The sequence below is a fragment of the Orcinus orca genome, chromosome 17, assembly GCF_937001465.1.
Source record: "Orcinus orca chromosome 17, mOrcOrc1.1, whole genome shotgun sequence".
In the NCBI taxonomy this organism is placed as follows: domain Eukaryota; kingdom Metazoa; phylum Chordata; class Mammalia; order Artiodactyla; family Delphinidae; genus Orcinus; species Orcinus orca.
In genome coordinates this window covers 68,695,983-68,715,461 of record NC_064575.1, presented here as the reverse complement: position 1 = coordinate 68,715,461, position 19,479 = coordinate 68,695,983, and the positions used below count along the sequence as shown (strand labels likewise).

Sequence of the window (19,479 nt, the reverse complement as noted above, 5' to 3'; positions counted from 1 at the left end):
GGCTTGACCCAGAGTTGAATGATCCAGTGTAGTAGCCACTAGACACCTGTGATTATTTAAATTTAAATTAACTAAATTAAGTAGAATTTAAAATTCAGGGACTTCCCTGGTGGTCCAGTGGGTAACACTCTGAGCTCCCAATGCAGGGGGCCTGGGTTCGATCCCTGGTCAGGGAACTAGATCCCACATGCATGCTGCAACTAAGGGCCTGCATGCCGCAACGAAGATCCTGCATGTCACAACTAAGACCCAGGGCAGCCAAATAAATACATAAATACGAATTAAAAATAAAAGAAAATGCAGTTCCTCATTCACATTATCCACATTCCAAGCAGTCAAAAGCCACCTGTGGTTAGTAGCTACCAAATTGGACTGTGCAGATATAGAATATTTCCAACATCTCAGGAAGTTCTGTCAGACAGTGCTCAGCAAGGACTCTGTGCTTTCACTGTGAGGGCCCGGGTTCAGTCCTTGGTCAGGGAACTAACATCCCACGAGCCACATGGAAAAAAAGTAAAATAAATAAAAGACACGTGCTCAGCAAGAGAAGAACATGCCAGACAAACAGAGGCCCAAATGGTGGGAGGCACCGAAAGATCTTATTGTAAGCCTGTGTGCCTGATGTTAGGAGGAAGCCTTGAAGAGGAAGAGGGAAGCAGTAGTAGATGAGGCGGGATATAGACCTTCCAAATCGCCAGAGGGAAAAAAAATCAAACAAACAAAATCAGTTTAATGAGGGACAGTGAAAAAATAAGAAGCAACAAAACCAAAAATGTTCAATAAATTAAAAAAAAAGAGAAGCAGTCAAATATTTATATTAGATCTAAATTTGCATACCGTGTATGCGAGCCTGTGTAGATCTGCTCGGGGAAAAATGCTACATTCGTCACAGCCTAAGATCTAGGTTTGGTAGAAGATCTTACCTTGATGTATTAGAAGACACCTTAGAGAAAGCCGAGGGAGCACTTTACACATCCTGTAGTGGTGAGTTTGTCTCCCCAGGACTCTGCAGGGCCTTGCCTACCTCAGGAAGGTGCTTTCCTCTTGACACGGGGTCTCAGCCCCTCACCTGCCACCCAGCCCAGACTAGGTACTCAACGAATGGATGGATCTAGTCCGAGCCATAGATTCCCAGATATAATGAGTGGTCCCCAGACCCAAAGAAGTGAGATGTCCTGTGCAATTCTACCAGGACCTCACTCCCGGTCCAAGGTGTTTGCACAAACTCGGTGCGGTATTTTTCGAGCCGTAATAGACGAGACTGGAATCAGACTTTACTACCTCCTGGCTGTGCCACCTGGGGTAAGGAGTTTGCTTCCTCATTTGCAGAACGGTATTTAAAAGGGTCCACTTCACAGGGCTGTGGTGAAGGATTCATGAAATTATGCATGCAAAGTGCTTATTGCAAGACCTGCCACTGGCGGAAGACGCGACTATTTTGATGGAGAGGAAATGGGGGTATTGTCAGGAAACAGGTCGGGGAGGAGGGCAGCGGAAGCGGTGGAGGAAGGTTCCACGTGGCGCCCCGCGGGGTCGCAGCTCAGCTCCCGCCAGCTTCCGCCGAGAGCTCCCCGCGGAGGCCGGGTTTCCTTCCAGCAGCCGCTGCTCGGCCTGGGGTGACCCGGCAGTCCTCGGCGGAGCACGAGTCCGGGAAGCTTTCGGACTCTCTCGGGGACGCCCCCGCGGCACGCTCCGCCCCGGAAACACGCCCCCAGCCGCCTAGGCGCGCTTTTAAAACAGACACTGTTCTATTTCTTGTTTCGCCGGGTCGCGGCCTCCCGGGGAGCTTTGTTCTCCTGTCTTAAACCTGCGGCCCCTCGCGCACTGCGGAACCCCCCCCGACCCCGCGCAGCGATGAGGAGGACCCGCGACGAGGTGGACGCGACCCTGCAGATCGCCAAGCTGAACGCGGCCGAGCTGCTGCCCACCGTGCACTGCCTGGCCTTCGGCCCCGGGGCCAGCGCAGCCGCCGGCGACTTCTGCCTGCTCGAGTTGGAGCCCGCGCTGTGCCAGCAGCTTGAGGCAGGACACAGGTGAGCCGGGGCCGGGACCTGCCGCCTCCAGCCTCGTGCTATCCACCTTCTGATTTTCCTGCGGGGAAACACAGGATGGGGAAACTGGGCCAGAGAGGTGCATTGATTTGACCAGGTCCCTCGCAGCAGGCCGGTGACCTGATCCCCAGCTGGCTGCCTTTTCCCGAGGAGTCCGCGCCACTGTTAATCCGTCCAGTTAGCTGGACTAGTACGGCTGGTCTTGGAGGCCTCTGTCAGCGAAAACAAGTCCGGAAATAGAGTCTCGGGGAAGTTTTGGAGATGTTAACAGTGAGGCCAGGCACTACACAGAACGCTTTGCCATTCTATCTTAAAGTCCATTGGTAATATCCAGTATTTATGGAGTTCCTCTTGCCTGCTACTTATATGTATTTTACTCAGTAGATAGGACTGGGGGGGAATAAGTGTAAAGCTGTTTTTACAGACTTGGTAATTGTGGAAGGCCCTCAAAAAACAGACTTGCTTGGGGTCACTCAGTGGGGATCGGAAGCTGTTTTCTAATTCTAGGTCAGCTACGCATTTGCTGCAAGACCATGGGTTGAAAAACAGAGGAGGGCTTCCCTGGTGGCGCAGTGGTTGAGGGTCTGCCTGCCGATGCAGGGGACACGGGTTCGTGCCCCGGTCCGGGAGGATGCCATATGCCGCGGAGCGGCTGGGCCCGTGAGCCATGGCCGCTGGGTCTGCGCGTCCGGAGCCTGTGCTCTGAAACGGGGGAGGCCACGGCAGTGAGAGGCCCGCGTACCGCAAAAACAAAACAAAACAAAGCAAAAACAGAAGTCCGTTCTCTCAACTTTGTGCAGTCCCTGGAAATGAGGAGTTAGGGGCTCTGGTTTAATTCTGTTCTGCTTTGTTGTTCCTCCCACACCTGTATTTTATTAGGTATCGTTTGTTCTCTTTTATGCTTTTTTAATTGAATCCTTCAGGCTTTCACTTTGCCTACTTTACTCATCTAGCCGTGTTAATAGTTAACTGGCCAGTCTTCAGATGCTAGCAATAACGTATCTTTAAGGGAACTAAAGGAGAACGTCACTCCTTTTTCATCCCAGCTGAGTTGGCAGGAATTTGAGAAAAGACTTAAGGTGCGAGGACCTTCTTTGTCCAGTTATAGTTAATCTAGCGGACAAAAACCAGAACGAAAATGCGTGTTTTAATTTTTTTTTTTTTTTGGAGAGGGAAGGGGTAGTTGTTTTAAACGAAATATTTGAAAGCAGGGATAGTGCCACGTGGAAATAAATGTTAAGAGTAGGTACTTGGGACTATTAAATGTTGTTAGCACCAAGAAGCTTTAAAAAACCTTTTATTTTCACTTAAGGATTAGTTTTTTTTGTTTTTTTTGTTTTTTGCGGTACGTGGGCCTCTCACTGTTGTGGCCTCTCCCGTTGCGGAGCACAGGCTCCGGACGCGCAGGCCCAGCGGCCATGGCTCACGGGCCCAGCCGCTCCGTGGCATGTGGGATCTTCCCGGACCGGGGCACGAACCCGTGTCCCCTGCATTGGCAGGCGGACTCTCAATCATTGCACCACCAGGGAAGCCCCAAAGGATTGGTTTTAAAAAAATATTTTCAGTCTTCTATTTCAGGTTTCTTTATTATTTATTTAAAAGAAATGAATTGTGTACAGGAGGTTTAAATACTTTATAGACAAGGAAAACTACTAGAATAGCTCCTTTTTTGTCATCTCGATTATCTTTATCATTTTTCTTCTTCCACCTTCCTCACTTTTGTCCTTCCCCTCTTCCTTCTTCTTGCTTTTTTCCACCTCTGACCCTTTGTCAGAGACATCATTTAGTCTAGTTTGTAAACATACCATTTTCATATTTTTCATTCAGCATTGCAGCTTTCTTTTCTCAGGGTCCCGATTTCTTTGCAGCATAGGTGACGATTAGGCCAGGTTGTGCTCCTTTGATTGTTAGGGGATACTCAGGCCAAAACAAGGACAACTCTTGGGTGGGTACCAGGACCAGCAGCATGGCCATCATCTGGGAGCTTATTAGTAATGCAGAGTCCTAGGTCCCATCCCAGGCATACTGCATCCTGATCTGCTTTTTAACAGGGTTCCCTAATGTGCCTACACATAAGTTTGAGAAGCATTGCTTCAGTAATTTTAGAAAGTTGTGAAATCTTGACTGAAGCTTTTGGAAGCTTTTCCCAGCAGTTTGCACAAAGATGCCACGTGGTAACATTTGGCCTCTTGGCCTCCTTGGATCTTTTTTGCCCGTGTGGAATTATTTTTCCTTAGTGAGGGCACCGGCTGCCCCTCTGGATCTCAATTGGCCCAGGCCTTGCTCTGTGGAGCTCATGGGAGGGCTGTGAGAGCAGGGGCCAGACACAGCCTTAAGACTTAGCTTTAAATTCTAGAAGTCTAGGCGATTTTGGAACTGTTTATAATGAAGATGTCCATTGGTGTCTCAGTAAACCAAGTATTTTCTTTTCCCACTTTCCTGCAGTCTTGTGATTCGTGGTGATAAGGATGAGAAGGCCGTTCTGTGCAGTAAAGACAAAACATATGACTTGAAAACAGCAGACACTTCCAATATGTTGCTTTTTATTCCTGGTTGTAAAACTCCAGACCAGATGAAGATGGAAGAGACACACTGTAACATTATTCACACTGAGGTACTGTCTCCTGATTTATGTGAGAATGACAACACATGTGCCAATCTTGCGTTTAATTAAAAACTCGAGGTGTGGGACTTCCCTGGTGGACCAGTGGTTAAAATTCTGTGCTCCCAATACAGGAGGCAAGGGTTGGATTCCTGGTCGGGGGAACTAAGATCCTGCATGCCGCACAGCATGGCCAAAACAAACAAACAAACAAACTTGAGGTGTGAAATGTACAATCATAGAGAATCTGAAAAGTTCCCTAATGAAATTTGAAATTTCTCAGCATTATTTTTGTTTGTTCAGAGTCACGTAAAGTTGTGTTTCTTATCCCAATCTGATTTTTAAGTCCCAGATAAGCTGACCATTTTCTGTAATATAGAAAATCTGCTATTAGGTGATTCATTTAAAAAGTTTTACCATGGGGCTTCCCTGGTGGCGCAGTGGTTGAGAGTCCGCCTGCCAATGCAGGGGACACGGGTTCGTGCCCTGGTCCGGGAGGATCCCACATGCCATGGAGCGGCTGGGCCCGTGAGCCATGGCCGCTGAGCCTGCGCGTCCGGAGCCTGTGCTCCGCAGCGGGAGAGGCCACAGCAGTGAGAGGCCTGCGTACAGAAAAAAAAAAAAAAAAAAAAAAAAAAAAAAGTTTTACCATGGATAGGTTTTGAAAGGACTCCCTCAAACCATAACTAGTGCATTAGATGAGGTAGAGAAATGAAGAAATTTGTTTCTGAGGGAAGTGTGTTTTGCACCTTTGAAATTAGTTTAGTTCATTACTATTCATAGCCATGTATAACAAATTTTTAATTATTTTGGAGACTGCTGTTGGCAGTTGGCAACAGTTTGGTATCTGTTGGCAGATACCAAACCAAAGTTTCCATCCTGGCTAAATTGTTACATATATACAATCAAAGCACAGCCCTTAAATCTATTAAACTTTAGGCCAGCTACTTCCTAAAAACAGAATTGCAATAGAAATAAGGGAAAATACTAGGACATTTCAGTGATTCATATATGTTGCCAGAACAGAAGAGCTGCCAGTAAATATTGTATTTTGTTTTTTGTAGGGTTTTGTAGGTGTTTTGGGAGGGTATAACTACACCTGTGAGTATCTTTGAGCTCTTATGGGAATTCTGTGTTCTGAGACTGAGTAAAACTTAACAAAGCTCTACTAACCAGAGTTTTTAAACCTGTGGTTACACTTTAGATGCCTAAAAAGGCTGGGTAAGGAATGCACGTGAGCAAAGCAGACTGGTGTTGATAAATGGGAGTGGATACCCAGTCTCAGGAGTAATAGGGAATGGGGGCTCTATGGCAGATTGCAGCACACAAGCCCCAAGTAAGTGCAGGGGCACTTCTTGGCCTTGTGGGAAAGCAGGCCCAGCATTGCCAGATCTTCTGATTCCCTTTGTCCAAGTGAAGCTTAAAATTTAGATTTTGGGGGGCAACATCTTATTTTTCAATGTTGGCAACTAATGAAAACTCTATACTAAACCTCCCTTTTTCCCCAACACAAAGGTACACGCCAACATCTGTGCGTTGGATACAGCCAGCAGGCTGCCCATTTGTGAACTGTGGATGAAATCAATCTTTGTGTTTTGGTCCTTAAACTTTTCTTAGATCCAGCAGCATCTCCACTAGGCTCTGGGCCTTGTGTTGTCAATCAAGGCTTCTGCTAGTTTTAGAGTAGATGCATTCCCTGACCTTGCATGTTAGAGCTGGAAGGAGACAATCCATTTCTGCCTTTTTCCCTTCTTTCATGTGAAACAGTTATTGGGCATCTACTAAGTGCTAGACATTGGGCAAATCCTGGAGATACAGAGAGAGATAAGAAATATTTATCCATCATTTAGCCACTGTCACCTGGATTTCTTTAAGTGATAAGCCTCTCACTGTTTCCCAAGCCCATAAGGAATTAGTTGCAATTCTAACTAGTGGGAAGTTCTTGTATTGAATAGGAGTCTTTCTTCCTTAACATAATGAGCAACACAGAACAAGGGTTCCCCCCCCTTCCCTTTATCATATATTAATTGTTTGAAGAGAGTGATAATGCTTTTTCTTTATTTTCTGTTTGTCAGCCTAAAGATGTTCTTCTTCTGTGTTTCTACCTGGTTTGCAGAATTCTCAGCATCCTGGTCATTCTTTTCTGGGCATACTCTAGTTTCCAGCGTATACTTGAGATATGGAACTTAATTATCCATTCTCACTATGTTGGCAGTCTCTTCTTAACTGGGGATTGAAAAGATGTTACCTGAAGATACCCATCCATCTGCTTGAGATGGCTGGACGGGGGCCTTCTCAACAGAAAGAACACTTTGGCTCCCTTTTCTTGCTTCTTGTGGAGGGCAGATGGGTTGGTTGAAATTTTATATGAAGATTTCTTTTAGAATGGCCCCTAAATGATTATGATGTATTTGTAATTTCTAGATCTTTGGTTTTTCTAATAATTACTGGGAATTAAGAAGATGTAGACCTAAATTAAAGAAGCTAAAGAAACTTTTAATGGAAAATACCTATGAAGGACCTGACAGTCAAAAAGAAAAGGATTCAAATCACTCAAAAGTAAGACTAGTATTTTCATTTTTTAATTTGGAATTTAAAAAATAGAGCTATAGAGACACTTAATGCTGACTTTTTTTTAAAGTTCATATTATGAAAATTTCAAACATACCCCAAAACAGAAAGATCTCCATATATTCATCACTCTCTTGAACATCTGTCAGTATTTTGTCAATCTCATTTATTCTGTCCACCTGCTGCCTTCCACCTTTTTTGTTTTTTGTCTTTTTCTGGAGTATTTTAAAGCAAGTCCTAGATATCATGGTGATATTTATGTAGCTGAAAGCTTCTCATGTTCCTAACTAAGAAATAATAGTTTTTTAGAGGTTAAGATAATTTATTTAATTAAAAGTTATAATTAGGGACTCTTGAGAAAAGACATTATGAAAATGGAAATTCAGAATGGACTAATTCCTGGAAGTATGGAAAAATATTTATAAACCAGGTTTAAAAAAATTTAAGTTTTAAATGTAATTCAAAGTTATAGAACTCTCCTGGTATTCTGAAGACCATATTTGTATTAGAAGTTTGACTGATTGAATTTTTTTCTTTGTAACAGCTTTATTGAGATATAATTCATATACCAAGCAATCTACTCATTTTAAACTATATAATTCAACAGTTTTTAGTACATTAACAGAGTTGTGCAATCATCACAACAATGACGTTTAGAATATTTTCACCACCCACAAAAGAAACCCTGTACCTCTTAGCTGTTAATTTCTAATCCTACCTTTCCCTCCTTCTCTCTCCCACTTCAACCCTAGGCAGCCACTAATCTACTTTCTGCCTCTATTGATTTGCCTCTTCTGGACCTTTCATATGAATAGAATCAATAAGTGGCCTTTTCCAACAGGCTTCTTTGACTTAGCATGCTGTTTTCAAGGTTTGTTCATGTTGTAGCATGCATCAGTAGTTCATTCCTTTTTACTGCTGAATAGTACCCCATCTTATGGATATACCATAGTTTATTCATCCATTCATCAGTTGATGGACATTTGGGTAGTTTCTACTTTTTGAATATTATTGATTATTTGATAATTATGGATAACACTGTTGTGAACGTTCATGTACAAGTTTCTAGGGAACCTATGTTTTCATTTTTCTTGGAGAGATATATATATATATGTGTACACACACACACACACACACACACACACACACACACACACACACACACACACACACACACACACACACACACACACCCTAAGAGTGAAACTCCCGGACTGTTTTCCAAAGTGGCTGCACTATTTGACATTTCCATTGTGTGAGGGTTCCAGTTTCTCCACATCCTAGACAACAATTGTTTCTGTCTTTTCTGTATCCATCCTAATGGGTTTGAAGTGGTATCACTGTGGTTTTGATGTGCATTTCCCTAATGACTAATGATGTCGAGCATCTTTTCATGTGCTTGTTGACTATTTCTGTATCTTTGGAGAATGCCTATACAGAAACCCCTTTGCCCAATTTTTAATTGGGTTATTTATCTATTTATTACTAAATTGTAGGAGAGTTCTTTATATAATCTAAATACAAGCTCCTTGACAGATACATGATATGCAAATATTTTCTCCTATTTTATGAGTCGTCTTTTGTTGATTTTTTAAAATTGAGGTAAATAAACAGAACATAAAATTTACCACTTTAACCATTTTGACCTGTACAGCTCTGTGGCATTACATACACTCACTTTGCTCTGCAACCATCACCAGTATCCATCTACAGAAAATTTTCATCTTCCCAACCTGAAACTCTGTACCTATTAAACACTAACTCCCCAGTTTCCCCTGCCTCTCACCCTCCGGCAACCACTATTCCACTTCATGTCTCTGTGAATTTGTCTATGCCAAATCTCCCATGTAAGTGGAATCATACAGTATTTGTCCTTTTGTGTTGATGATGTTTTGAAATACACAAGTTTTCATTTTGATGAAGTCCACATTATCTGTCTTTTCTTTTGTTGCTTGTGTTTTTGGCGTCATATCTAAACCCATTGCCACATCCAACATCACAAAGAGTTATCCTCTGTTGTAGTAATCATTACAGATTAACAAAAGAAACTAAACTAGGGTACCTTGCCTTAATCTCTTCTATGTATTTATTCAATAAGTCTAAAAAAATTCTTTGGCCTTAAAATGTGCTTGCTTTTTTTTTTTTCCTGTTTTCTTGTTTCAGTATACAACTGAAGATTTGCTTGATCAAATTCAGGCAAGTGAGGAAGAAATAATGGCCCAGTTACAAGTTCTAAATGCCTGTGAGATTGGAGGTAGCATGACTTACTATTATTAATAATGATGGAATTGGGCATGATATGAGAGACATTTTTGGACATCTTCACCTGTTTATTGCTGTTCCATGCTATTTATTTAACCTTCTTTTGGGCTCAGAGATGATATTTGTATTTTGGGGTGTGGGGTAGAGACTACGTGTGATCACCTTTACAGTCTCTGACCAGTGACTTTTTCTACTCCTTACAGGCCTTTTTCTTTGGACTGAGTGGTAATAGAAGAACCATATTAGATCAGGAAAGGTCTTAGATATCAGGTAGTCTAATCCCTTCATTGTTTTCAATAGGTGAGGAAACTAAGGCCTAGGAAGGGAAACGGACCTGTCCAGGGTTCCATGTTGAGTTAGTGACAGGATAAGGCATAAAACCCAGGTACTTGAACTCCTGGTTCAGAATTAACTCACTGTATTTCCAAATTGCTTGGAAGATGTGTTTCTTCTTGTGATAACTCAACATACTTTTAAATGTGTTAAGCAGTTTATGTAAGAAACCTGTATAAAAGTTGTAGTGGTACGTGTTGGTCTCAGGGGTTGACGGAGAAGCCCAGTATTATCTTGTATTTTGATTATCTCCTGGTCTGGAGTGGTAGAGTAGGAGCTATTTTTTTTTTCTGGCATCTGGGCCTGCAGTAATACTTGAGTAGATGTTTGTGTGCATTTATCAGCCCTCTTTTTTTTTTTTTTTTTTGTGGTACGGGGGCCTCTCACTGTTGTGGCCTCTCCGGTTGCGGAGCACAGGCTCCGGATGCACAGGCCCAGCGGCCATGGCTCACGGGCCCAGCTGCTCCGCGGCACGTGGGATCTTCCCGGACCGGGGCACGAACCCGTGTCCCCTGCATCGGCAGGCGGACTCTCAACCACTGCGCCACCAGGGAAGCCCTTTTTCAGCCCTCTTAAGCTTGCCCAGAGAAGCAGCTTAATTCTGCACCCATGTGTTGGAAAGGAGGAAATTGGCATGGTTTGGTGGATGCACTCCTAAATCTTTTAAGCAAGATTAGCTTTTGTGAGACTGTAACTCTCAAATGTGGTGAATTTTGCTGAGTGAAGCAGCTGCAGATGACTTTATAACTAACTGGAAACACTTAGCTCTTTGTTGTGGTTCCTTGAGACACATTTGGTCCTAATCATCGGGCATAAAGTTTCTAATTGTGGATGCCTGCTGCTAATTACTATGGTATAGGGGGTACCATGAATGTTAAGGTTAAAAAAAAAAAAGAAGAACCAATGGGCTTAATGCAGCCCTCTGTATTATTCACTGATTGCATGGGAATGGATAACATTTTGGGGGGTATGTGTGTGGGGGGATGCAAAGATTATTTTTTCCTAGTTTTCTTTTTCAGTTTTACATCACGCATTCCATTTTTTAACATTGCCTTTATTTTTTCAGAGTAAGAATAGGAACATTCTCCCTTGGTGTGAGTGTATTGAATTGGTGGATGTGTATGTGATTTGTTTCTCCAGGGGTGGTGGTAGTGCCTTTGGTTATAAGATGGCATTTCATAGTCTTTCACAGGAATACGGAAATGTGTCTTGAGGCTCAGCTTTTATTTTGCCACTGGTCCACATTGTACTTCCAAGTCTGTTATCTCTTAAATGAGCTGGACTTCTTTATGAGCATGAGAACACCTCTCCAAGATCGCTGAGATGAGGGTTGTAACCATGGCAGTGCCCCATAGCAGAGATCACTGTGTGGGATATCCAACCTATGACCTTCACCTCATTTGTATGACGTTCTAGTGAAATGACTGTACCAGCTACAGGTTTCCACATTTCCACTTAGAACGACAAGATTATTGTGAGATAATTGAGTATTAAAGCACTTGAAAAAAAAATTAAAATGTTAGTCATATGAAAAGTACTCTTTAAGAACCATCTGATCTCCCATAAGACACAATTTGTAATGATCAGGAGACAAGCATAAACAGAAGCATTGTTTATAAAGAAAGCTAAGGCTTTTCATGTCTCTTTTTTGCAGTGGGCAAGAGTTTACTGCTGCTTTATTGGTCTATCAGCCAATTCATTTGTTTAAAATGTCCTTTGGTAAATATAACTTTTGGAATTTGTAGGTTATTGGAGGATTCTTGAATTTGATTATGAGATGAAACTTCTGAATCACATAACTCAGCTTGTGGATTCTGAATCTTGGTCTTTTAGTAAAGTTCCCTTGAATACATGCCTTCAGGAACTTGGACCATTAGAGACAGAGTAAGTATGTTATTCATTGTCCTTCCAGATTTCCTTAAGGGGAAGAAAATTATTTTCAGGGTAGTACTAAACCCAGGGCATAGACTATTTATATTTTGATATCTTATAGAAATCTAAAGAATATACAACCAAGAAGGACTTGGGAATTTTGGTCATTGGGGTGAATAAATGTGTATCTTTTTTTTCTCTGCCATAAAAAATATAAAGGAATAATTTAAGCTATTTTATAATAAAGGTATGCTCATATAATTTGTGTAAAAATATTTAGCATGGGACCTGGTATATAGTAACTGTCCAGTGTATTTTAGTTAGTTTCTAATGTAAAGTTTTATACTTGGCAACCAAAATCCTTTAGTTATTTCAAATTTATATCTTAGTTTCTAGTTAGCAATGGTGTTTAAAAGATAATGTATAAATATGTGAAAAACTTTTCAAATAAGTGTTTAAAATTTTTCAGGGAAATGATCGGACACTGTCTTAAATGTTATGGAAAGAGATATACAGAGGAAGGTAAGATTGGGAAAGTATTTTAATGGGTATTTTAACTCTTATGTGTTAAAATTGGTATGCCTTTTTCAAGTGTCTTCCTGTTAAAAATAAGAACTCCATAGGGTGATGGGAAATGAGTTGTGTATAAAAATGAGTAGTATAATTAATTGTCAGAGGACCATATGAAACTCTCTTTGATACGTTTTCCTTAGGTGAAGTTTATTTTGAATTGAGTGCAGATAAAATCTGCAGAGCTACAGCAGAAATGCTACTTCAGAATGCAGTGAAATTCAATCTCGCTGAGTTTCAAGAAGTGTGGCAACAGAGTGTTCCTGAAGGAGTGATAACTAGGCTCGATCAGCTTAAGGTAAGGTAGCGATGGTGATTACCTCCATAACTCAGCAGGTTACTAGGTGAAATGAAGCCTGTATTGGAACTGAATTTGGAGCCTGTTTATTTTCCTAGTCCCCCATTAGGAGTGCATTCTACATCACAAAAATCCTTAAAAAAAACCCCCAAATCCCACTTTATTGAAGTGTAATTTACATATCACAGTTCACCCTTTTGAAAAGGGTGATTTTGTAGTAAATTTAATGAGTTACCAGCCACCACAGTCTAGTTTTAGAACATTTGTCAACTCAGTGAGATCACTCAGGCCCATTTACAGTTTATCCTGGTTCCCACCTGGTGTATCTCATTTTGTTCCTTTTCTCTCCATTTCCATCAGCATTGTCTTAGCTGAAACTGTCATGTTTGGCTCACAATAGCATCCCGAAGTGGGCCTTCTGTACTTTTAACTGCCCACCTCCAATCCATTCTCTGCGGTGCTACTAAAACGATCTTTCAAAAATGTCCATCAGATTAGATGAACTTCTTGCTTAAATCACTTTAATGATTTCCCATTGCATTTAAGATATAAAATCCAGAGTATTATAATATAAAATAATATTTTACAATAAAATATGTAAAATCTTGGTCTACAAGGCTCTTCATACCATCCCCTGTAAGCTTCATCTCTTGGTACTTTCTCTCCTGTCTGCTGCATACCAGCCTTCTTTCAGATTTTTAAGATCATCAAGCTCTTTCCTACCTTAGGACTTTTACACAAAGCTTTTTGTTCTAGAATAAACTTCTCCCCAGTTTCACCTGGCCACCTCCTACACATCTTTGAGTCACTTCATCAAGGAGGCCTTCCTTTACTCTAAAAAAAATACTTCCTGTTTTACTCTCCATGGCAGCCCAGATTTCTCCTTCATGGTACTCTCACTTAGCTTCAGAAAAATGTTTCACTATGTGGTTCCCTGCTCTCCACTTTAACAGAATTTTTTTCACTGTTGCTTGCCAATATATAGCATACTGCCTGGCATGTAGTATATGCTCAATGAGAATTTATTAAATAAGTGAAAGTATTTGCTCAATATTTACAGAGTTCCTTTTACGTCTAAACACCTTGCTAGATGCTGAGCAGAAAACGTCACACAAGGTGCCATCTAGGTCCTCAGCCTGGGGTCCGGCAGTGGCGGTGCACGTTACACGTATATATCTCTTCTGACAATGTAGAGTGATCTGTGCCATGGGAAAAGCATGCACAAGGTGTTATGGGAGCACATGAAGGGGCTTATCCATCTGACTGGTCAATCAGGGATGATTTTCTGAAGGAATAAATGTTCTAGCTGCCGAGTATGAAAGGATCATGTGTTACTCTAGACGGAAGGGCAGAGACAAGGTTCCAGGAGAGCATGGAGGGATAAAAATTGGGACACACAGTAGGGATGCATGACTGGAGAGAAAGGTGCTGGTGAGTTGGTGAAGGACACTGTGGACTGTGCTAAGGAATTTCAACTCTATCTAGAAAGCTCTTTGGGGCCATTGAGTGGCATCAGTTAGAAATGCTACCTGATGAGTTTTGCCTTTTGGAAAGAACACTGTGAGAGTAATGAGGATGGATTGATGGAAGGTTGGCTAGATGATGAAAAATTTAGGTTTCCAACACTTTACTCCTAACTAAGAGAGTATTGGCCAAAGAAATAGGTGATGGGGAAAGGATAGAGAAATGTTAAGGCCTTAAAATCTATATGATTTAGTGACCACTTACATGTGGGGTTTGAATAATGGAATCTAGGATGATGCCTTGGTTTCCTAGGATTAGCAGGATGAGAACAGGTTTGGATGACAAACACAATGAGTGCATATATAGGTTTGGATATAGAGGTCTGGTGCTTGGAAGAGGGATTTGAGTTGAAGATACTTGCTGATGACTGTAATATTTGTAAGTAAGTGGTGGTTGAAGTCACGGGTTTAGAGAGGTTACCTAGGACAGTGACGGTGAAACAAGTAGTGGGATGGAGTAGGGGGCCAGGGAACTACAACATCAAGTTAGGAGAAAAATAATGAGATCGTGATGCAGGCTTAAAGGCTTAGAGGGAGGAGTGATCAACACTAACAAAATAAACGGGTCTAGAGAGATGAATCCAAGAAAAGGGCCCACTGGATTTGGCAACGACAGGTCATCAGTGACCTTTAGAATGAGAGCCATCTCCAGAAATTGGTGGTAGTAAAAGCCAGATTACAAGTAAGTCACTGCTTAGAGGAGCTCTTTTATGAAAAAGGCTATTGTAAGTTTCTGGGTAGTTTGTGTAAGTTTCATGTGGATGATGTTTTAAATACCTTGGGCTAAGCTAAACGTAAGGTAAATGAGTCATTTTTAAACATCAGCCCATTACTTGAACTGTCCTTTTTCTCATTTCTTATAGGGTTTAGCCTTGGTGGACAGACACTCAAGACCAGAAATCATATTTTTGCTGAAAGTAGATGATTTGCCTGAGGATAATCAGGAACGTTTTAATAGTCTCTTCTCTCTGAGGGAGAAGTGGACAGAAGAAGATATTGCTCCATATATTGAGTAAGTAATTTCTTAAAAATTGATTTTTTTTTTTTTTTTTTTTTAAACGGTACGCGGGCCTCTCGCCGATGTGGCCCTTCCCGCTGCAGAGCACAGACTTCGGACGCGCAGGCTCAGCGGCCATGGCTCACAGGCCCAGCCGCTCCGTGGCATGTGGGATCTTCCTGGACCAGGGCACGAACCTGTGTCCCCTGCATCGGCAGGCAGACTGTCAACCACTGCGCCACCAGGGAAGCCCACAAATGGATTTTGACTGTTCTTCTTATGATGAGTGGCATAGGGTTTTAGATTATCAGAATTTTTTTTTTTTTTTTTTTGAGTATTCCTGGAAGACACTGCTTCCTTCCAAACTTTCTCCAGTGGTGGCTGTCTTCTCTATCATTCTTCACAACTGCTGATCTGGGAGGTGGGGTATGTGTCATCTCTCTTCCTTACTACTTCTAGAATCACTTCGTTGCTCTTCTCCTTTCAAACTGCAGCTCATAGAGGGACAGTCAACTATATACCCTCCTATGACTCTAAGGCAAGCACCCCTCTCTGATGGCCACCTTCTTTCTTTCCCACTCCCTTACTTTAACATTCTGGTAGAAGCCAGACTGTGGAAGAACAAGTTAGCCCTGAAGCCACTGCTTGTAGAACCAATCTCAAAGCCACTAATAAACACTACCACTTCCTCACTGCATCTCCCACCTCTCAGGGCCTCTCTCTTCTCTTTCCCCGGCTTGCTTTCCAGGGTCAGTCTTTCTAACTCTTACTGTACCCACTCTACTCCTTGCACCCTATCTCTGTGTCTTGTCATACCTCATTCTGCAAAGATTAAACCTAACTTTCTGTTTACTCTGTACCTGCACCAGGGCAGCTGAAATTTCCTGGAGAGAAATGACACAGTGTGGCTTGCTAGTCTCACTTAAAAACTTAAGTGGTAATTAGCAGGGCCCCTGGCAAGGCATCATTTCCTCATGAAACTTTTCAACCATTGGAACTTACTTTACATCCTTTTTTCTCTTTTCATAGCAGCAATACCCCGTTTCCTCTTCATCCTCAGCTTATGACCGTATTTTCTTTTTTGGCTGCATTGGGTCTTCATTGCCGTGCATGGGCTTTCTCTAGTTGAGGCGATCGGGGTCTCCTCTTCATTGCAGTGTGCGGGCTTCTCATTGCGGTGTCTTCCCTTGTTGTAGTTGCAGAGCACGGCTATAGGCACGCGGGCTTTAGTAGTTGTGGCGCATGGTCTCCGTAGTTGTGGCTCGCGCCCTAGAACGCAGGCTCAGTAGTTGTGGCACATGGCTTTGTTGCTCTGCGGCATGTGGGATCTTCCTAGACCAGAGCTCGAACCTGTGTCCCCTGCATTGGCAGGCAGATTCTTAACCACTCTACCACCAGGGAAGCCCACGACCATATTTCTTGAGAAAACAGAAGCAGACAAGACAAGACAACTACCTCCTTTCCCATGGCCTAGTCTGCCAGCCTCCTGTGCGGGCACACACTTGCTCTGCCGTCCATCCTGTGTGATGCATGAACTGTCCTTACTCCTAAGGCCAACCCTCCTTCTGCACTAGATCCATCCTCTCTGGCCTTATTAAAAGGATCCTCTAGTTGTCCCTTCCCGTGTTATGTTATCAACGTCTCCCACCAACTGGATTATGGCCAGCAACACATGTATCACTATGAACAGTATTCTGTAATACTGTTCATCTTAAAAAAAAAAAAACAGTCTACGGTACCCCACGTCCTCTGCTCTCCTTCACAAGAAAGCTCCCTTTAAAAGTTTGTGTACTCACTCTCTGCTTCTTTGTCTCCCATTCTTTCCTTAACCCAATGACAGATCCTTAACCCAATGGCATCTATCCTTTTTACATTCAGTGGTCAATTGTCCTTGTTTACTTGGCCTCTTAACACTATTTGACGCAGTGGACCACTTCCTACTTGAAACACACCAGCCTTCTCCCTTCTCCCACAAGGCAGCTCCTTTTCCATCTCTTGCTGATGTCTCCTTGTTTTCCCATTCTTTAAATGTCGGAGTGCTCTAGCATTCTATTATTGGCTATCTTCTCTTCATTTTGTATTTTTTCTTTTGGTGCCCTCATGTAAGCCCAGTGACTTCCTAATTTTATCTTCATACTTGACCTTTTTCCTGAGCTCCAGATTCTTACATCTAGTTACCTAATCTAAATTTCTGCTTGGATATCTAATAGGAATTTCAAACATGCTCATAATGGAACTGTTGATTCCCCCTGTCCTAACCCCATCACCCTCATCTCAGCTACCAGCACTACCATTAATCCAGTTACCCAAGCAAAATGTCTAGAAATCTTCCTTGTCTTTTCTTCTCTTGCCCCCTGTTTCAAACTTTGAGCAAATCCTGATGGATCATCTCATACCTGCCTCTGATTGGTCTCCCTATTTTAGTTTTTGCTCCCTTCTCCTCTCCCCCCTTTTAAACTTCTGGAAAATTTTAAACATTCAAAAGTAACAGTAAAATATAAGGAACCGGACTCCATGTACTTATTACCTAGCTTCCATAATCATCAACTCATTGCCTCCATTATTTAAAACTTAGATCACATTATGCTTTTCTATGAAATAAAACCCTCCACTGGCTTCCCATTATATGTACAATTAAATTACAACTCCCTCTCATGTTCTTCAAGGCCCTGTGTGATCTTCCCTTGATCCCTTCTCCAGCTCAGGTCCTCCCATATCTTCCCTTCCCTCATGATGTTCCAGTCAGTCTTCTCCTTTGAGGTACAGAAGAGGAAGCTAAAATTCAAGTAGGGTAGATAACCTAGATAAGCTCACACAGGTAACCGGGTATCCAGGTTCTCTGAGTCTAGACCCCACTGTATCACATTGCTTTTATGTCTGATTTGGAAGCCTGTGTGATATAATGGAAAAAACCCAGACTTTGGAGATCTACAGAGCTGGCTGCAAAACTTGGCTCCCTCCTTTACCACATGAACCTCAGTTTCCTTATATCTAACGTGGGGTTAAATAATACATTACTCTTACCGTGCAGGTTGGAGATCATACATGCATGTGATGTACCTTGTTCAGTTGTGGCTTAGTAATCTCTCCCTACCCTATCTCTCCCACAAATACACACCCTTATGTTTGTTGGAAAGATGGATTTGGGGGAGAGAGATATAAATAGCTAGTGCTGTGAAAATTGTGCTATGTTCCCTAGAATATTTATGATGTTGATTAATTTTTTTACTGTTCCCACAGAGATTTGTGTGGAGAGAAGCAAACCATTGGTGCATTACTCACTAAATATTCTCGATCTTCGATTCAAAACGGTGTTAAAGTTTATAACTCAAGAAGACCCATTTCTTAAAAAGAACAACAGTCTTGTCTTTGCGACTAAAGTTGCTTTGTAAAGTTGCGGGTTATAAGAAAACTTTTTATGTATTTGTGTTCCAGACTTTTAAAAACCTAATTCTTTGAGGCATTTTTTTTTTTTTTTTTTTTGGCAGTACGTGGGCCTCTCACTGTTGTGGCCTCTCCCGTTGTGGAGCACAGGCTCTGGATGCGCAGGCTCAGCAGCCATGGCTCACGGGCCCAGCCGCTCCGCGGCATGTGGGATCCTCCCGGACCAGGGCACGAACCCGTGTCCCCTGCATCGGCAGGCGGACTCTCAACCACTGCGCCACCAGGGAAGCCCTTTTGAGGCATTTTTCTCCTCATCTTAAGCATTTAAAAACTACTGCTCTTTTTTTCCTTAAACGTAATAGGGTATTTTATATCTTTCAGGTTATATTTGTATTATGTACACAGTGAAAACAACGACAAAAGAAAGTGTTATTTCCTATATTTAGTGTCTCTTAGTCTTTGTGGGTTTATTTATAGAATAACAGTTTTGCTTTTTTTATATTTAAAATTGCGTTTCTTTAATTAGGATTTGACATTCTAATTATTAATACATTTAAAAGTTTTCAGAGAGCTAAATAGTTTCCTAGAATTATTTATTCACTTAAATGTCATTTCTCAAGTCAGTTCCCCTCTACTTTTGACTTTCTACCCAAATAGGAGGTCACATGATGCTATATCATTTATCTAAATTAGTTGTTTATATTGATGAAATTGGCTTGACAGCTGCTCCTGTTCACCTGGCTGATGTAGATATGATTTCAGAGAGACAGCAGTGAGCGGTTCTAAAGAGAGATCTTAGTTCCCTGCCCAGGAATTGAACCTGGGTACCTGGATGAAAACCAGGGATCCTAGCCACTAGTCCACCAGGGGCTAGAGGTGAGAAGCAAAGTTCCCCTGGCTCTTGCCCGGTTTGAAAGCAAGAATGTTTCTAGAAGGCAAAAACTGTAAAAACAGGTACAAAGTTTATTATTAGAGACATGGCGCAAGTGGGAGAGCACACAGAAACAGATTGTTTA

At 42.1% G+C, this 19,479-nt stretch overlaps 1 protein-coding gene across 1 annotated transcript; it reads left to right on the top strand.

The window, feature by feature from the left end:
- The first annotated feature begins 1,537 nt into the window (after nt 1–1,537).
- On the top strand, nt 1,538–19,039 carry DSCC1 (DNA replication and sister chromatid cohesion 1). Its single transcript, XM_004265358.4, has 9 exons — nt 1,538–2,033; nt 4,497–4,665; nt 7,078–7,212; nt 9,388–9,478; nt 11,565–11,703; nt 12,161–12,213; nt 12,405–12,559; nt 14,946–15,094; nt 18,320–19,039. The coding sequence occupies exons 1-9, from the start codon at nt 1,855–1,857 to the stop codon at nt 18,426–18,428; spliced, it is 1,179 nt and encodes a 392-aa protein (XP_004265406.1). The 5' UTR covers nt 1,538–1,854; the 3' UTR covers nt 18,429–19,039.
- The last annotated feature ends 440 nt before the right edge of the window (nt 19,040–19,479 follow it).

Coding starts and splice junctions, on each gene's coding strand:
- DSCC1 (XM_004265358.4), top strand. CDS start 1,855: ATGAGGAGGACCCGCGACGAGGTGGACGCGACCCTGCAGATCGCCAAG. Junction 12,560..14,945: donor CTAGGCTCGATCAGCTTAAG/GTAAGGTAGCGA, acceptor CATTTCTTATAG/GGTTTAGCCTTGGTGGACAG. Junction 15,095..18,319: donor GATATTGCTCCATATATTGA/GTAAGTAATTTC, acceptor CTGTTCCCACAG/AGATTTGTGTGGAGAGAAGC.